Genomic DNA, 17,136 nt, shown 5'->3' on the forward strand with positions numbered 1-17,136 from the left:
TGTTATCCCTATGAGCACCTCCTCTAGGAGCTTACAGATGTAGAGACTCTCACAGGAATGCCCACACAATTGTGTCTAAGCAAAGCAGCCATAGAGCCCTAGGAGTGCATGGTGTAACACCTGTCACCATGCCCTCTTCCCTTCCTGGCCACACGTGCATCCCTCCCATTGGCTGCCACAACATTGAGTTGATATTCCTGCTAACTATGGCCATTGGCCCTAGCCTGGGCTTGGGGTGGCCTCCCCTTCCCAAGAACTATAGCTTCTGAGGCTGCCCTAGGCCTGGGATCGGACTGTTGCAGGGTCTGGACCCTTTGTTCTTATTATTATAGATTATTAATGTAGTGGGATTATGATATTTAAACCATTTACTTTTTTGTATAAATTAAAGTTTTGATCATGCACATTTTTGTATTTCAAACACTCACTTTGATGAAGGTGAGAGGCACCTTTGATTGTCCCTAAAACGCATTTAAATTTACATTTATTTAATTATATCTAGAATTTTTATTATTTAAATTTCTTAAGGCTGTTTCAAAGGAAGAGTATGTTACTCAGTCATGGATTAAAAGAAGAAAAGTTAAAGAAAATAAGTGAATACTATTTTTGAAACTTTGGACAGCAGGTTCAATGAAGAACTTAGAAACAGTGGTTTTGATCTTGGAAATGAGCTTAATGTTATAAATGCAATCAAAAAATTAAACTCACTTGCATATGGCAAACTCCTCCCACTCTTATTACCAATTTTTGAGTTTGGCCAAATTTCTTTTATGGAAACCTAAGAATAATATATACCACTACTTTGATCTAATTACCATCTATCATTCTTAAGACAATACTTGGTATTTGCGTAAGTTTTCCACTTTTTTTCAAGATATCTTTACAATAGTAAAATAATTTAATGTTAACAACTTATGTGGAATTTTTAGATGTTTTCAAATGTACATTTGGATAAAAATGAACCTTAAAAAATACAATGCAATTGCTGAAAGGCATTATCACAATTATCAATATAAAACCTCTTACTTTGTATATCAAAATAGATCAAATTAGGTATGTTGTGGCTAACTCTTCATAACTTTATGAAAATTATTCATGCACTTGCTCTAAGCACCCTTAACAATGCTCTTCAACTAGTGTAATGCTATGAAATATTAAATTTTTCATTGCATGTTTTTCAACTCTCCTTCTTGTGAGGGATGGTATTATTTGTGTTCAAGGACAAGGATAAAGATGTGGTCATATCTATAGTATTCACTATTATGCCTATGACAATGTTGGTCACATATATTAACATTATTGACATTTCCCATATTAGTATTTTTTATGTAAGTTCTTAGTGTCAATAACATTTTATTAGTGTTATTGTAATGGAAGAATTTAATTTTTCCTAGAAACAAGGAGTGCATGAGTAATGGAGGGCCCCTCACTTGAATAAAACAATCCCTCCATCCTTATCACAAGGCTTATTATTTTCAATATCAACTCACTAAATGTTTACTTTTAAGCTCATTTTTATAATAGGAGCTCTTTGTGTTGATTAATATGGTTTGAGTTTATCTTTGATTGCTTAACCTATTGCTATACATTGTCATCTATAATTGTATTCTGTGGTGGAGGCAATTTTCATTCCCTATAATCATGCTAATTATGACTTTAAAGTCACTTGGCATGATATAAGTATAAAATGAGGAGGGAAAAGCTTAAAATTTGAGGATTTTGCTCTTTGTTTTATACTTTTCTATATCTTTTATATTCTTCTCATTTTTATTCCATTTAAAAGTTTTATTTCTACTTTTGTTTCAATCCCTTTTATGTTAGTTTTGTTTCTTATATTTTTCTTTCATGCTTTTCCATTCCCTTTAAAAATTCCATAGATGAATTTTGTGATGTAACAATCATTTGGCTCAAAAAGTACATTAATCTCTTCATGCTCTTTGACTTTGACACAAATAAGGCCCTCTTAATAATTAGTTGTAACCATCTGTGCTTTTGAAGTTAAAAATAAGCCCCAGGTACACTAAAATAAGAAAAAGGTTCTATTTTTCTATTCTCTCACCTTACAAATTCCTTCTAAATTTTCTAGTCATTTTTCCTTTGTCCTCAATCATTATTTTTTACAATATTCTTTTTAGTTTGTGATATGCATCTTCAAATTTTCTTTTGATATGAAGAACATCTTGAGGCAACTAATTAGTTTAAGTTTTTCTCTCTCTGAAAAATATTAGATTCTTCAGGTTTTAAGAAAGTCCTATTAATTCATATATATATAATCATTTGCTCACTTTACCAAATCATAAAAGAGATTTTGGCATGAAGCCCATATCAGTCTTTAACATCAACTAGAAATTACATTACAAATCCTTATTCCTGATAAACATTAGTTTATAAAAGCATTTGAGATAAAGGAGCTATAGAAATGGAAAAAATATTAAGTTACATGCAATATATGTCAATGAATTTATTTATGTGCACTCAAACTATTGAGCTCATAAAAAAATATTAAATATGGATTATTAAGAAGAAAGAAAAGCTATCCTTGTTGACACTCAATCTAAATAGCTATTGGCAATCACTTATAAAGCCTTGGTTTATCCACTATACTTGCAATGGTGAACATTATGTTATTGTGTTTTGTGGTCTTTTTATGTTCTTGATAGAATTATTAACATTTTTTATAGAAGGTTCCAAATGTATAATAAGGATAGTGGGTAAATTAAGCATGAATGTACATAATACATTGTTTGACTCCTTATTTTACATCTAGCTTAAATTTAATCCCAAGCCCTATATATACTCATATTACGCTATTAATAGGAAAAAATAATGGTTTTATTTTACATATTTATTTTGGTGTTAGGATTAGATAGGATTATTCCACTCCATACTTTTATTCCTTTATTCTTTAATTATATACTTAGGGATTCAATTCTGTCCCTTTGCTCAGCCCTGAAATTCAACTAGTTTATAGTTACATTATGGTAATTCACCATATATGCTATATTTGGTATCATCTCAATGAGTACTATCCAACTAAATTGGGCAAATAATCTAATTACCTACATATAGTGAACAAAGTGGTTACATATTTGGTTGTAATAGCTTTGCATAAGTATTCAAGTATAGGTTTTTTTGCATACCATTTTATACCATATTGTATGAGTTTATACTTGGGTTTATTAAATGGATTTAAGATCTACCATTTGTACAAGCTTAAGCTTGGGTTCATAAGTAAGGCACATTAGCAACTTGGTTACACTTTGAATTTGCAAAATTGATGTTAGTCTATAATTGATAGTTACCTATAGCTTTGTTATAAGCTAATCCATAGCTATTTAACACAGCATTAATGGATCCTTTTTAGGCATGATTATTATTAGATAAATCAAGATTGAAGGGATTAGCCTATTAGTTTAAGTAGTCATTATTGTACTCTCTTATAAACTTTTATTAAACTGGATTATATAAGTAGTGCAAATACAAGTTTAGGGTTTAGTCAAGTTTAGTCCAAAATAAGGTCATTAGGGACAAAGGATCAAACATGTAAATCATCTTCTCTTCTTTAAAAGATGATTTGCATTATTTCATTGCTCATATTTTTATCATGTAAATGAGAGTCCCCACTTCTATATATATAAATTATAATGGTCTTATGTTGTGGAATAGATTGATAAAGTGTTAAAAAATTTTATTTAAGCTTGCTATTGGAAATTTGAGTTAAAATGCTTAGTGTTAGATTAATTTTAAATTTGGTCAAAAGAGAGGGGTAGACACAAAAATGAAGTTGGTGATGTTATGTGTCATAAATCTCTATCAATAGAATATAGAATGTATATTATATTTTGTAGTTTGAGTTAGCACTAGGCACTACCATAAGCTTTTATATTAGTAATACATGCTTACTTGTGATATTGTTTGATTAATGATTGAATCATTATAATTCTTATATCATATTTATATGGTCTTGCAAGTTATTTATTCAAACAATTATCAACCCTAAAGTAGTTAATAGTGATGCTAGTCTACTTGCAAATATTAACATTATAATAGCTTTGACTAAATTTTCAATAAGTGATCCTTTATTCTAAATTAGTATTGGTACTTTAGTTTTTATTGAATTCACTCATTGGATGTTGGTAAATGTTATAACATTCATGTATTATAACTTAATAGTGCATTTGTTGGCACTTGAAGTAAGCTATTAGATAAGAAAGTTGTGTAGTTGAAGCATTAACATTACTAGCACCTATATTAGTAGAAGTGGCATTGTTATTTCAAATAATAAAGTGTTTTTCTTAAAGCTTAATTTTTCATCTATTTTTCTTATTAGTATTTTAACTTTGTATTGGATTTGAACATGATTGAAGAAGACTGTTAGTGTGATATGAATATCAAAAGATTTGACCTTTATAATTGAGTCTTTGGTATTCACTAAGACATTTATAGATATCATTGTTGGATATTGAATATATATTATTAAATATTTATGCATATTATTGGGTCACAAGAATTTGTGTTAAAGTGAATCCATGCAATATTTTAAATAGAAGGAAGTTAGTTGAGCTTTAAGAATTTGCATTTTTGGACTAAAAGTCATTCTTTTTTTAGGATGAAAGCTTTTTTCAGAATTGTTTTTTTACTTTTTCAATGGATGATTTCCTGATTATTTTTCTAAGAAATCATTCTATTTTTGTGAGCCATTACAAACTAGTGGAAGGGTGGGAGTTTATTTCAGTTGGTTTAGACTTTAAAAGATGGTAAAAAACAATTAAGTTTAATGCAATCTAGAGTTATAGAAAAGTGGTTGTTGCGTTTTTTCTTGAGAGGTGACTTTTATGCCTTTTTTTTTTAATATTATACTTGATAACATGTTACACTTTACATTTGGATTATAATTAATGAGAGTAGTGTGCTCTCATTGATTTTGACTTAGTATTAGATGTCTAGGTTAGTTATTTGTAGTTGAGGTATTAATACATGTATTGAAGCCTATACTATTAAAGGTTGTGTACTTATACAAGTCCATTTAATAGTCTCCTTTTTAGCTTCAGTTAAGTATTGATAATTTATAATTAGCCTCTTCAATCATTAGAGGTATTAGTTAGATGTGTTAATAAAATTATTATTGTACAATTAGATTTGAATAGTATTGTGAAATGACTATAAGTATCAAAAGCTATTTATTAGTGAGTCCTTTCAGTTATTCTATTTTTACTGTCATAATGACAAGAGGTTGATATTGCAAGTTCCCTTTATTAATCTCTACCTAAACTAGTTAAGAAATTAATTAATACATGTTAGACCAAAAGGGCACTAAAGAAGGAAATTTTAAGGTGTCATTAATCAAGCATACTTTAAAAAATGATGAGAAATTTATATTATTTGCACGCACTCATGGTTTACACTTAGAAACCCCCACAATATTGGACTTGGTCCTTCAATATTCACTATATGATAAATTTACTATGTTTGCCAAAACACCCTTTTTATCATACCCTATGTATTGGCTTTATTCAGTCGTATTGGTTACTTATAAAAGTGTCTATATTTGTTAATTAAGTATATTTAAGAAATGTAGAAATTGTTTTATACACAATGATGTTATTCTTACCTCCAAATTTGCAATATAATGTTATTTAATATTTAGTAAGTTTTGAAGATTGTCCCAAAGACTAACACTTGGGATTGAAGTGAAAGCATAAAGTATGCTTTCATATTTAGTAAAGGGTTTAGAGTTTAAAGATAATGGGTAGGTCAAGCACGGCAAACTAAATTAATACATTAATGTGTTTATTTTTTTTTCTATTTGCATTAAGTCTAAGCCCAAGATGCTAATTAGTGGAGTATTCATATTTTGTGTTACACCACTAATATGCTAAAATAGCGTTAGGATGTTAAATGCTTTAAGAGTATTCAATATTTCTTGTTTCTATATATGATTAAGATTTATTTCGTGCTTTAGTTTTTTCACTCCTTAGCTATATATTTTAGAATTTAACTCTATTTTTTCATTCAATGGCCCAAAGCCCTAAAGCTCCAGTTTTGCTTTGTTACCCTTGGCACATATGTCCAAGGGTTGGGTTCCATTTTGTGGTTTCACTATATGATAAAAGGTGAAAAAAACATGTAGTATATTTAATTTATTTGAGTTTTGATAACTCAAATAAAATTTGTTGGACAAGATTAAAAATTAGCAATATAGATTTTAGGAATGTCAGTCTCCACTTCACCTCACTCACTTTGGTTTTTTGTTTTATTTTGTAAGTGGTTTGTTGCCACTTAGAACTTTGACCATTCACCAGAAGTCTCAACATGCAGAAAGCCTAAACGCTGAAGAAACAGAGCAAGCTTGTAGAGCACAACCCAGTACGAAGATAATACCATCATCCATGAAAGAAAGAGGTAATTTAATGAGCACATAATCCCCCATGATAAAGCACGTGAGGCACAGGCTACTGAACGCTTCCTTGGGCATCAGGCACACGTGGCATATTCAGACAGAAGCTACACAGACAAGCTACTGACTATGGACGTTCTAAGGTACTGACCCAGCGGAAAAACTCCAACCGCTCCCTCTGTAGCGGAAGATCTCCCGGGCACGTTTCCTGCTATAATTGCCTCACCCTAACACGGCCTGGAATAACAAATCCACGAGGAAGCCTGGGCAGGCCGTCAATTTCAAAGTTGAGGTAGTGCCTTGACAAAGGCTTGGACCGCAAGAGGATTCTCCTTGCTCCCATCTCCCCAACCACGCCCTACAGTGGCGTCGTGTGATCCACAATCATGCCATCCAGAAACAGCTCACCTAGACCCCACTTCGTCTTCACGGCTATAGCAGGAAAGCAATCCCCAGCAGCCCTGTCAAAGAAGATCCTAAAGGGATCCTCCATAGAGGATTTGAAATCTTTGCCGGGCATTAGGTCAACGCATTGGCACAAGGTAGAGCGCGCTGGATGCCCGCCGGGGAGCTACGAGCCAGTGTGCGGAGCGCGCGGCTGCGATATTTCGAGGCAGTGGCTTGGAATCGATCGGGCTTCCTGCATTCAGCCTTGCCTGACACAGAGATAGATTGAAATATGGAGGTAAGCTATGTTCTTTCTTCTATCGTCTTGTTTGGCATTGTCGAAGAACTAAATGAGACTTAGAGCAGACATGCAGCTATTTCCTTCTTTTTGTGCATTATAGACACTACCTCCTCACCGTGCACTACATTCTCCAAACTTTTTTCTTCATGGCACATCCAAAACGCTGGGTATCTCAAGGTGTTGCAACCAAGGAACCATCCAAGTAAGCATTCGTTTCTTTTCAACACACTGTTTGAACATTTTTATCTCCTTCAGTCTCTCAGCGTTGGCTGTTCTTCAATCTTATCAAAGAGGCTGCCAGCTTCATCGCTGTAGCACAAGCGTGCCACTCGTCAAAACCATGCTCTTGACTCTGGGTGCTAAAGACGGTCATTTCTAGAAATCTTAAGCCGTTTGATCAGTGAGGAGACCATCCCGCAGTTGTACACAGGTCAAGGAGCTCGTGAGGACGAGGCCTTGCACAAAATGATGGAATTTATTTTCTTGAATCTTCTATCTTCGTACAGGTACTGTCCTTAAAATTGAGTGTCGAGATCTCTTGTGGAGTTTCAACGTTCCTTCTTCAATCTTTCTTGCTGTAACTACTCACTGTCGATCTCTTTCTCGCAGGTCACAACAGATATCCATGAAAGACCTCAAGTATGTAAAGTTTTTCCAACAGACCTATTGCACGGGACACAAAAAATGCTTTCCTTTACGGTGGATCGATCCAACAGAGTAATGGCTTTCCTTTCCTCTTCCGATTGACCACTGTGGGGCAATTCATTTTCATTCCCAGGTCTTCTGATTCCAAACACTTTATATTCGTCAGCTGTAGTTGGCCTGGAAGGTTTGAAACTGCCTCTGTCGCAAGCTAAATTAACTTGCAGTCTTGTTTCCAGTACTCGCGAGGAATCAAATAAACATTCTTGTAGTGATCCATCTGAAACACTGTGAGCTTTCCACAAGTAGAAGCTCTATACCAATGTCACCGCCCATTCTAGCTCGTAGTCCCTGGAGCTCTAACACTCAACCATTCCCGACGAGTGTTATCGCACAGGCTCATAGAGACACCTGTTGTCATACTCCTCGCCGCTACTTGGTGGTGAAGCACAGCTTCTTAACCTCTTGCCACGCCCATTCTACAACAGAGAAACTTTCAACTCAAGATGTTGGAATTTTTAAATGAGCACTTTCTTGCGAATATTCGAGGCCGGTTGACTCTAGCTCATTTTTAATGTTAGACTGGATTGAAGGGTTGGCATCTCTAGAATTCATCGCGTATCTGGATGATCCACACTGATTTGGCTATATGATAAGTAAAGAGACAAAATTTCAACACCAAATATTGGTTAGTTTTTATAATAAAAAACCTAATTTATTAATTTGTGAATTTTTTTTTGGAGTGGCGATCGATCAGCTCTAACTCCAACAGGGCACTGCGGTGTTTGAGCCGATCTTTTTCAGTTCGTGTGCTCGTGATGAAAGAAGACGAATGTTGTGATCTCTTTGTAGAGCTCATTTCTTGCATTGTAGAACGCTGGGTCTCTTTTCAATAATTAACATGTTTCACATATTTTGCTATTGATTTTTTTGCTCAACCGTGACGCTGGTAAGTCTCTCCCCTTTTATATCCCTTATATATATACTCAAGTTTATCCTAAGGCCGGAACCATGGCGAATCCCTTTAGCAAGTGGAGAGAGACAGAGATCGGTGAACAGGTGCAACACGTTGTGAGAGCTTTGTTCTCTCGGTTTGGTCTGGACAACACCGAGTCTCTCAGCTTCTACCACTCGACAGCCCAGCGCGAAGTCCAAGTTTGCGATCTCAAGTGGAGAATTTGGCACCATGCCCTTCGTCACGTCCTTCAGACGACCGTCCCGGATGTTTACTTGCTCGCAATCTTCGCTGCTGACTTCTACGAACAGCAGCTGCCTCTCTTTTCCTTTATGTTCCAGGACGTGGCAAGGATTTTCGATGACGAGGTACTAAGTGGTTTCTTATGTTTACGATCCAGAAGCTAAGGTTCCTTGCTGCAGAAGGATGGTATGATCTTCAACATAGATGCGACCGAAGAAGCACTGGCATGTATGTACATGGCCTTCTCTCTCTTTTCTTTTTGCTTTTCATTGTTACTTCTAACACGAGAAACCTTCCAGCCATGGCGGACGCAGTGGCGAAAGTCCCTTCGACTTGCATGCCACAAACAATCGTCGAGGATGCTGCTCGGCTGTTTGACATGAGTGAGGCAGCCTGCGATGTTATACATACCTGGCTGCTACTTCAGCTTGACGGGGAGAGCTACGATCAGGCAATGGAATGGCTGGCTGCTTTCGAGACGCGGGCTCTTGCGGACGCTGCCACTCACGCTGCACTGGTGTTTTTCGCAGAGAACTACCAGTCTCCACCGTCGGAGGAGATAATCGAGCTGCTTGTCCCATGGCTTGATACCGTCCCAAGGATAGAGTGCAAGTCGATTGAGCTCACTGCCGCTGTCCGCCAGATGCTCGAGGTAAGTAAGCATTTGCCACTTTTCTCGATCCTCGATCTGATGCTTTTGTTTCCTAATGTTCAGGAAGTGAAACTGCGAGGCACTGACATCGAGAATGTCAGTGCTGCGACGAGTGCTTTTGTCGAAGACTGGCTCACAAAACGTTCGCGACTTTACCGAAAACAACGATGGGACTTCCACCCGTACAGTGACGAGAGCGAGACAATGGGCCGCTTGCTCTACACCTGGACGTTGACGACGAGAGGCAAGAGTGATCACGCGGAGCTCCAGAAGCTGTGCGGGGTCACCACCAAGTCGTTCGTGGAGCACGTCAAGTGGAGCCTCCAGGGAGCTACCGACGAGGAGGAGGAGGACAGGTGCGAGGAGCTTTACGATGCGGCAGCCAGCGTTTTCGGAGCAGCATTCCGCGGTGTCTTTGTGAGCCTGTGCGAGAACTGTCGCTGGAAGGACTCGGGAATGCTCGAGTGCTCGCTGGAAGAGCTCCAGGGGATACGAGCTAGAGCGTGGAATGGGCGGTATCAAGTTCACAAACCTCGGCTGGAAACACGGATGAGTCAGATCAACGACATGATCATCTACCTGGTTGACGTGAGTATAGTGCTCTCTTTTGTGGAAAGCTTACGCGGTTTTCTCAGATGATCTACGAGGATCACTACAAGAACGACTATTTACTTCCTCGCGAGTACTGGAGGCAAGACTGTAAGTTAATTAGATTGCGAGTGAGCTATCTTCAATCCTTGTGCTGATCGTGGTAACTTACTTCCAGGCCAAGATGTACTGTTTTGCAAGAACTTGGGCGTGAAACTGGAGAAAGCAGAGAAGGGCGTGTATCTCCTGGAGGATTTCATACCATTAGATTTCAAATCTATGAATGTAGCGCCTTGTTAGATAGAATATGGAATGTTAGATAAAAGATGGAATATTCTTGTTTTCCTTGATTTAGGGGTTGCTAGGGCTAGGGCAGAGAAGCAGCGATGGAGAAGGCGAGAGACGGCGAGGCGGTGCTCCAGAAGAAGCTCGAGTACTTGTCGCTCGTGTCCAAGGTATGTGCCGAGCTGGAGACGCACGTAGGGTGCAGCGACAAGACGCTGGCCGAGTTTATCATCGAGCTGGGCCGGGGCAGCGAGAGCGTGGAGGAATTCGGCGGCAAGCTCAAGGAGAATGGGGCGGAGATGCCGGATTACTTCGTCAAGACGCTGCTGACGATCATTCACGCCATTCTGCCGCCCGTGAGGAAGGAGAAGGAGAAGGAGAGGGACAAGGAGAGGAAGGAGAAGGAGAGAGACCGGGAGAAGGAGAAAGATAGAGAGCACAAAGAGAAGGAGCGAGAGAAAGAGAACAGGGAGAGGGAAAGGGATAGAGAGCGGGACCGAGATAGGGAGAAAGATAGAGATAGAGAAAGGCACAGGGACAGGGATAGCAGGGATAGCAGGACCAGTAGGAGAAGGAGAGACGAGGAAAATGGAAGAGACCAGCGTCGGGAGCCCGAGTCCCGGCCGGAGGAGCCAGAGCTCTACAAGATCTACAAGGGCAGGGTGGCGAGGATAATGGACTTTGGCTGCTTTGTCCAGCTGAATGGGTTCTGGGGGCGCAAGGAGGGACTAGTTCATATCTCTCAGATGGCTTCTCGAAAGGTTGGGCATGCCAAGGATGCTGTGGAGAGGGACCAGGAGGTTTGGGTGAAGGTGGTGTCTTTGACGGGGCAGAAGATGAGTCTTTCTATGAGAGACGTGGACCAGAAAACCGGGGGCGATTTGGTTCCTATTCACAAGCCATTGGGAAATGAAGAGGATGCGTTTAGAACCAATCCGTCCATTGCCAACAAGCCGTCGACGACAAGGAAGGGTCTTTCTGGGATTCCGTTGATCGACGACGACCCAGACGTATCGCACTCCAGAAGGCCTTCGAAGAAGATGAGCTCTCCAGAGAGGTGGGAGATAAAGCAGCTGGCTGCTTCAGGGGTGGTCGGCATCCGAGAGAATCCCCTGTATGACGACGACGGTGGTGGTATGCTGTATCACGACGAGGGTGCTGAAGAAGAGCTTGAAATCGAGCTTAACGAGGACGAGCCTGCGTTTTTGAGGGGACAAACAAGATACTCGGTGGATCTCTCGCCTGTGAAGATCGTCAAGAACCCCGACGGTTCGTTGCAGAGAGCAGCAACAACTCAGTCGGCTCTGGCTAAAGAGAGAAGGGAGCTTCGCGAACAGCAGCAGCGGACAATGCTGGATTCTATTCCCAAGGACTTGAATCGTCCATGGGAGGATCCCATGCCAGAGACAGGAGAGCGGCACCTAGCGCAGGAACTCCGGGGTGTAGGACTGTCTGCATACGACATGCCCGAGTGGAAGAAGGATGCGTTTGGGAAGGCTCCAACTTTTGGACAACGGTCGAAGCTTTCGATTCAAGAGCAGAGACAGAGCTTGCCGATTTATAAGCTGAAGATGGAGCTTGTGAAGGCTGTGAACGAGAACCAGGTCCTGGTCGTGATTGGTGAGACCGGCTCGGGAAAGACGACTCAGATGACACAGTACCTGGCTGAGGCGGGATATACTTCGAGGGGGAAAATCGGCTGCACACAGCCTCGTAGAGTGGCTGCCATGTCCGTGGCGAAGAGGGTGGCGGAAGAGTTCGGTTGCCGTTTGGGTGAGGAGGTTGGATATGCTATCCGTTTCGAGGACTGCACAGGGCCCGAGACTGTTATAAAGTACATGACAGATGGTATGCTTCTCCGAGAGATACTTGTGGATGAAAACCTCTCAGCATACTCGGTGATCATGCTGGATGAAGCTCACGAGAGAACCATCCATACGGACGTTCTTTTCGGGTTGCTCAAGAGCTTAGTCAAGCGGCGGCCTGATTTGCGGCTGATCGTTACGTCGGCAACTCTGGACGCAGAGAAGTTCTCGGGTTACTTTTACGACTGTAACATCTTCACCATACCAGGACGGTCATATCCAGTCGAGATTCTCTACACCAAACAGCCAGAGACCGACTACTTAGACGCAGCATTGATCACGGTGATGCAAATTCATCTTACGGAGCCGGAGGGGGACGTCTTGCTCTTTTTGACGGGTCAAGAGGAGATCGACACCGCTTGCCAGATTTTGTATGAACGGATGAAGGGTCTGGGACCGAACGTGCCAGAGTTGATCATCTTGCCGGTCTACAGCGCTCTTCCCAGCGAGATGCAAACTCGAATCTTCGATCCACCTCCTGCAGGGACGAGGAAAGTCGTCGTTGCTACTAATATTGCGGAGGCGTCCCTGACAATTGATGGCATTTACTACGTCGTTGATCCGGGATTCGCAAAGCAGAAGGTGTACAACCCGAAGCTGGGACTCGACTCGCTCGTGATCACTCCTATATCTCAAGCGTCAGCGAAGCAGCGAGCTGGTCGTGCCGGAAGAACAGGTCCCGGGAAGTGTTATCGACTTTACACTGAGAGCTCGTTCTGGAACGAGATGCTTCCGACGACCGTGCCGGAGATACAGAGGATCAATCTCGGGATGACGGTTCTGATGATGAAGGCCATGGGGATCAACGATTTACTCTCGTTCGACTTCATGGATCCTCCACAGTCCCAGGCGCTTATTTCTGCTATGGAGCAACTCTACAGCTTGCAAGCGTTGGATGAAGAAGGTTTGCTGACCAAGCTGGGGCGAAAGATGGCGGAGTTTCCTTTGGAGCCACCTCTGTCGAAGATGCTCCTGGCGAGCGTGGACCTTGGTTGCAGCGACGAGATCCTCACAATCATCTCGATGCTCCAGGCGCAAAACATTTTCTATCGTCCTCGTGAGAAGCAGGCCCAGGCAGATCAGAAGAGAGCCAAGTTCTTCCAGCCGGAGGGTGATCACCTGACGTTGCTTGCTGTTTACGAGGCGTGGAGAGCTAAAAATTTCTCCGGACCATGGTGCTTCGAGAATTTTGTACAGTCTCGATCACTGAGGAGAGCACAAGACGTGAGGAAGCAGCTGCTCACGATCATGGACAAGTAAGACAAGTTTTCTTTTTTCCTTTTCGTTTTTCTCATGTGTTCTTGTTTGTGTGCAGATATAAGCTGGATGTGGTTAGTGCTGGGAAGAACTTCACAAGGATCAGGAAAGCAATATGTGCTGGATTCTTCTTCCATGCCGGGCGCAAGGATCCTCAGGAAGGATACAGGACGATAGTGGAGAACCAGCCCGTCTACATTCATCCAAGCAGTGCACTGTTCCAGCGTCAGCCCGACTGGGTGATCTACCACGAGCTAGTTATGACGACGAAGGAGTACATGCGAGAAGTTACACTCATCGATCCAAAGTGGCTGGTCGAGCTCGCTCCCAGGTTCTTCAAGGAAGCCGATCCAACGAAGCTGAGCAAGAGAAAGCGGCAGGAACGTATAGAGCCGCTGTACGATCGGTACCACGAGCCGAACTCGTGGCGTCTGAGCAAACGACGAGGATAAGTGGCTGGCTAAATTTCACCATGGCAGGATTGTCAAAAAGCCTCTACAGGTTTTTTCCATGGTTTTGAATTCTCTTTCACTCTCGTTTTCGAAACTCTTCGTTTTCTACTCGTTACAGGAAGCAGTCTTTCCTCCGGGCATTGTTCCTAAAGAACCTGGCCGGATCAAAGTACTTCAAGTCCAAAGTCTTGCATTCGCCATCGACGATGAGCTCCGACAAGAAGGCCCCGGTGGCCGGTCCGTTAAGAATCCCCCAGTAGCCGTGTCCGGTGGCAACGTACGCTCCCTCGACGTTTGGAAGCTTTCCAATGAGCGGCCGTCCATCTTCCGATAGCGGCATGAAGCAGGCCTGGGCGGTCTCGAGCTCGGCCCCTTGGAGGTGGGAGGAGACGGTCTCGGACACTCTCCTCAACATGGCGACGGCCTCGTTCCTGGGCTTGACTTGGTGGGCAGTAGCGGGCAGCTCGGCCTCCTCGGACATGCCCGAGACGTAAACTTCGCCGGTGGGACGCGGGTAGACCTCCGGAGCGAGCTGCTTGCCTTCCCGGGTCTTGTACCTCAGCAGCAGCGCGTGCGGGGTGAGATCTTGCGAGCTCTTGGGCCGGACGACGATGCTGTGAGCCTTCCTCCCCGAGATCCTGGTGAGGTCCGAGATGGAGCTGAGATTGCTGGACCAGGGGCCGAGCGCCACCACCGCCACCTCGGCCGGGATGAGCTCCTTGTCCACGACAACTCCCAGCAGCTTCATCCGGTGTGGATCCAGGCGGAGCTCCTCCACCTCGCCGCGGATGACCCGGACGCCAAACTCGGCCTCGGCGGCGGAGAGCACCGCTTGCGTGAAGAGAGCCGGATGGACCTGCGCGGTGGTGGTCTGGTTTCCAATCGGGGTGGCACCTTTGACAGGGCCATCGGTCCAGGATGGAAGAACCGAGGGGGTGGAAGCGTTCACCACCTCGCCGCCACCAGCGTGATGGTTGTCAGTGCCGGACCTTGGCTCCTCCACGACGAGGCTGAGCGTGTCGAGGGGGCGATAGCCGTAGCGATGCGCGCCGTCGAGCTCGGCGGCGAGGCGCTGGTGCATGAGGAAGCTGGCGCGCGCGAGCTTGCCGAGGGGGCTGCCGTCGCACCAGTCGAGCGCGAGGAAACCGCCGGCCTTGCCCGAGGCGGCGCAGGCGACGCTGCAGCGCTCCACGACCGTGACGCGGACGCCCTTCTTGGCGAGGAAGTAGGCTGTGCAGGCGCCGATCACACCCGCGCCGCACACGATGGCGTGGCCGGGGCTGGGAGACGGGTCGCTGCTGCTGCTGCTGCTACTGGCGCTGGGATCGATTGGAGTGGGCGGAGTCGGATCCATTGGATTGTTGGAGGTGCCCGCGTCGCCGCCGCGCACCCTGCGCCTGGCGTTGGGATCATCCGCGGCGCGGCGGAGAGGAAAAGAAAAGACAACGGTTGGGTGTCTTGGCCCTAGGAACAGGAAGGTGAAAATCAGTGCCACGTCATGTCATAGAAAACAAATTTGTGAATAATAAAAGATGTTTTATTGATCATAATCAACAATTTTGTTATTTCTTGTTGTTTCCTTCATTTTTAAAGTGTATCTTTTTTTTTTTGAGTTCTTTTAGTCCTTTTGAATCTTTATTGAAGTCTTTGAAATGTTTTGTATTATATTTGTTATATATTTTTTTAGTTAAGTTTTGAATTGTTTCATGTTTGTTTCTAGATTTGGTGTATATTTGTTATTTGTATATTTATTTTATTCTTCTTTTAGCAACTATAGTTTAACAAAGTTTTCTCCTATAGCTTTTAAATTAGTTTTGTGATGTTTACATTTAGTTTCAGAATAAAACTTATTGCACAGATTTGATTTTTTCTAAAAATTATGAATAAATAAGTTTTAAAAAATTTATTCACTTTTTAAAATTTTTTTCCTAACCATTATAACATGTAAATGTCATATCTCACCTTACCAAATCCCTATATTATTTATTAGTTCATTTCTCCTTTATTGCATTATTTGCCTATTTATTAATCCTATTTTGAGTTGAGTATATAATCTGGTAAACTTTTTTTTAGTAAAATTAAATATAACTATTAGATTAATAAATATATAAAATTGTTTTTATTTCCTTATAGTTCAGTATATTATAGCTTATAATTCCATCTTTAACTTCTATAAATATTCTTTAAATATTTTAAGAATTATGTTAAAATATCATGTAATTAGAGCACTAGATTTACCCTATTATAAGATGCCTTTTGTTATATACAAAAGGTTAAAATATTTTTAAAAAAAATGTGTTTTTTTTTTTTGCAACTTTTCAGTACTTTTCAAATTTCTAAAGTTAATCATGCTTTTAATAAATTTATGATTGGTTAATTTGCACTTAGTGAATTATCATTCATTTATTCGTTAGCTGTTTATGAGGTTTTATAATGCATGATATTGACAGATTATAATCTTTGAGCCATTCATTTGCTAAACTCCTTGAAGTCTTATACCACCAAGCCTTCTGTCCTCATCCTAGGCTTCGCTAATCTACCTGCCGTACATCATGGGTTCAAGCCTGAATGCAATCCTGAGGTGTAGTCACCAGTTTATCAATTTGAATGTTAATGTTAATCAATTTCCACTTTTCTGATGATGTTGAAATGTAAATTATATCAAGTGTGTTAAATAAAATTCATCAACAACATCATGCATGCCACGTTGCAGATTGCTACGTCATTAATCCATGGTGGCACAGAATGAATAGTGAAAGCTATGCCGTGATAGGCTGTGGGTATACTATACACCATGTGCGGTCCTTGAATGCATACATTTACACAAGCCAACGTGCCGAGGAAGTGATAGTTAAAATACACACAAGTTCTCCTGGCACAAGAAATAACAAACAAGGCATCAAAAGATCTCTTGATCTTGCCGATCGGTGTCTATTACTGGAAGCGCGTATCGATTGATTCAATCCAATGGATCTAAACAAATGAGCATGTAGATTTGGGAGAGTTTCACGTGCCTTTGCGCAGTCGTACGATATGATCTCATATCCTCACGCGAGAGTCCCTCTCGATCAATCAAACTCCTCTCCTCTCTTAGCTTTCAAAACCAGAGAGT

General features: G+C 41.6%; 3 protein-coding genes and 1 long non-coding RNA gene across 5 annotated transcripts; 3 read left to right on the forward strand and 1 right to left on the reverse strand.

Annotated features, from left to right (window-relative positions):
• Window positions 1–7,851: 7,851 nt before the first annotated feature.
• On the forward strand, window positions 7,852–8,250 carry LOC112346189. Its single transcript, XR_002992326.1, has 2 exons — window positions 7,852–7,914; window positions 7,955–8,250. It is a non-coding gene; the product is annotated as an uncharacterized LOC112346189 (long non-coding RNA).
• Window positions 8,251–9,379: 1,129 nt separating this feature from the next.
• Window positions 9,380–9,998, forward strand: LOC112346167. Its single transcript, XM_024674446.1, has 3 exons — window positions 9,380–9,577; window positions 9,641–9,877; window positions 9,960–9,998. Exons 1-3 carry the CDS (start codon window positions 9,380–9,382, stop codon window positions 9,996–9,998), a joined length of 474 nt encoding a protein of 157 aa, XP_024530214.1.
• A 538-nt stretch (window positions 9,999–10,536) lies between these two features.
• Window positions 10,537–14,209, forward strand: LOC112346131 (probable pre-mRNA-splicing factor ATP-dependent RNA helicase DEAH5). 2 transcript variants are annotated; one of them, XM_024674306.1, is made up of 3 exons: window positions 10,537–13,571; window positions 13,631–14,073; window positions 14,143–14,209. In XM_024674306.1, exons 1-2 carry the CDS (start codon window positions 10,552–10,554, stop codon window positions 14,022–14,024), a joined length of 3,414 nt encoding a protein of 1,137 aa, XP_024530074.1. In that variant the 5' UTR covers window positions 10,537–10,551; the 3' UTR covers window positions 14,025–14,073; window positions 14,143–14,209. The 2 variants fall into 2 exon arrangements, with proteins under 2 accessions (XP_024530074.1, XP_024530072.1); XM_024674304.1 differs by lacking the exon at window positions 14,143–14,209 and having other exon boundaries at window positions 13,631–14,141.
• On the reverse strand, window positions 14,120–15,496 carry LOC9659469 (putative oxidoreductase TDA3). The gene has a single exon (XM_002969435.2). It carries the CDS (start codon window positions 15,376–15,378, stop codon window positions 14,137–14,139), a length of 1,242 nt encoding a protein of 413 aa, XP_002969481.1. The 5' UTR covers window positions 15,379–15,496; the 3' UTR covers window positions 14,120–14,136.
• Between the last annotated feature and the right edge of the window lie 1,640 nt (window positions 15,497–17,136).

Source organism: Selaginella moellendorffii, unplaced genomic scaffold (assembly GCF_000143415.4).
Source record: "Selaginella moellendorffii unplaced genomic scaffold, v1.0 SELMOscaffold_12, whole genome shotgun sequence".
In the NCBI taxonomy this organism is placed as follows: Eukaryota; Viridiplantae; Streptophyta; class Lycopodiopsida; order Selaginellales; family Selaginellaceae; genus Selaginella; species Selaginella moellendorffii.

What these genes read in the sequence shown, in the direction of transcription:
- LOC112346131 (XM_024674306.1), top strand. Translation starts at nt 10,552, where the DNA reads ATGGAGAAGGCGAGAGACGGCGAGGCGGTGCTCCAGAAGAAGCTCGAG. An exon ending in CTGCTCACGATCATGGACAA is followed by an intron (nt 13,572 to 13,630) that starts GTAAGACAAGTT and finishes GTTTGTGTGCAG; the next exon opens with ATATAAGCTGGATGTGGTTA.
- LOC9659469 (XM_002969435.2), bottom strand. Translation starts at nt 15,378, where the DNA reads ATGGATCCGACTCCGCCCACTCCAATCGATCCCAGCGCCAGTAGCAGC.
- LOC112346167 (XM_024674446.1), top strand. Translation starts at nt 9,380, where the DNA reads ATGGAATGGCTGGCTGCTTTCGAGACGCGGGCTCTTGCGGACGCTGCC. An exon ending in CTGTCCGCCAGATGCTCGAG is followed by an intron (nt 9,578 to 9,640) that starts GTAAGTAAGCAT and finishes CCTAATGTTCAG; the next exon opens with GAAGTGAAACTGCGAGGCAC. An exon ending in GGGTCACCACCAAGTCGTTC is followed by an intron (nt 9,878 to 9,959) that starts GTGGAGCACGTC and finishes ACGATGCGGCAG; the next exon opens with CCAGCGTTTTCGGAGCAGCA.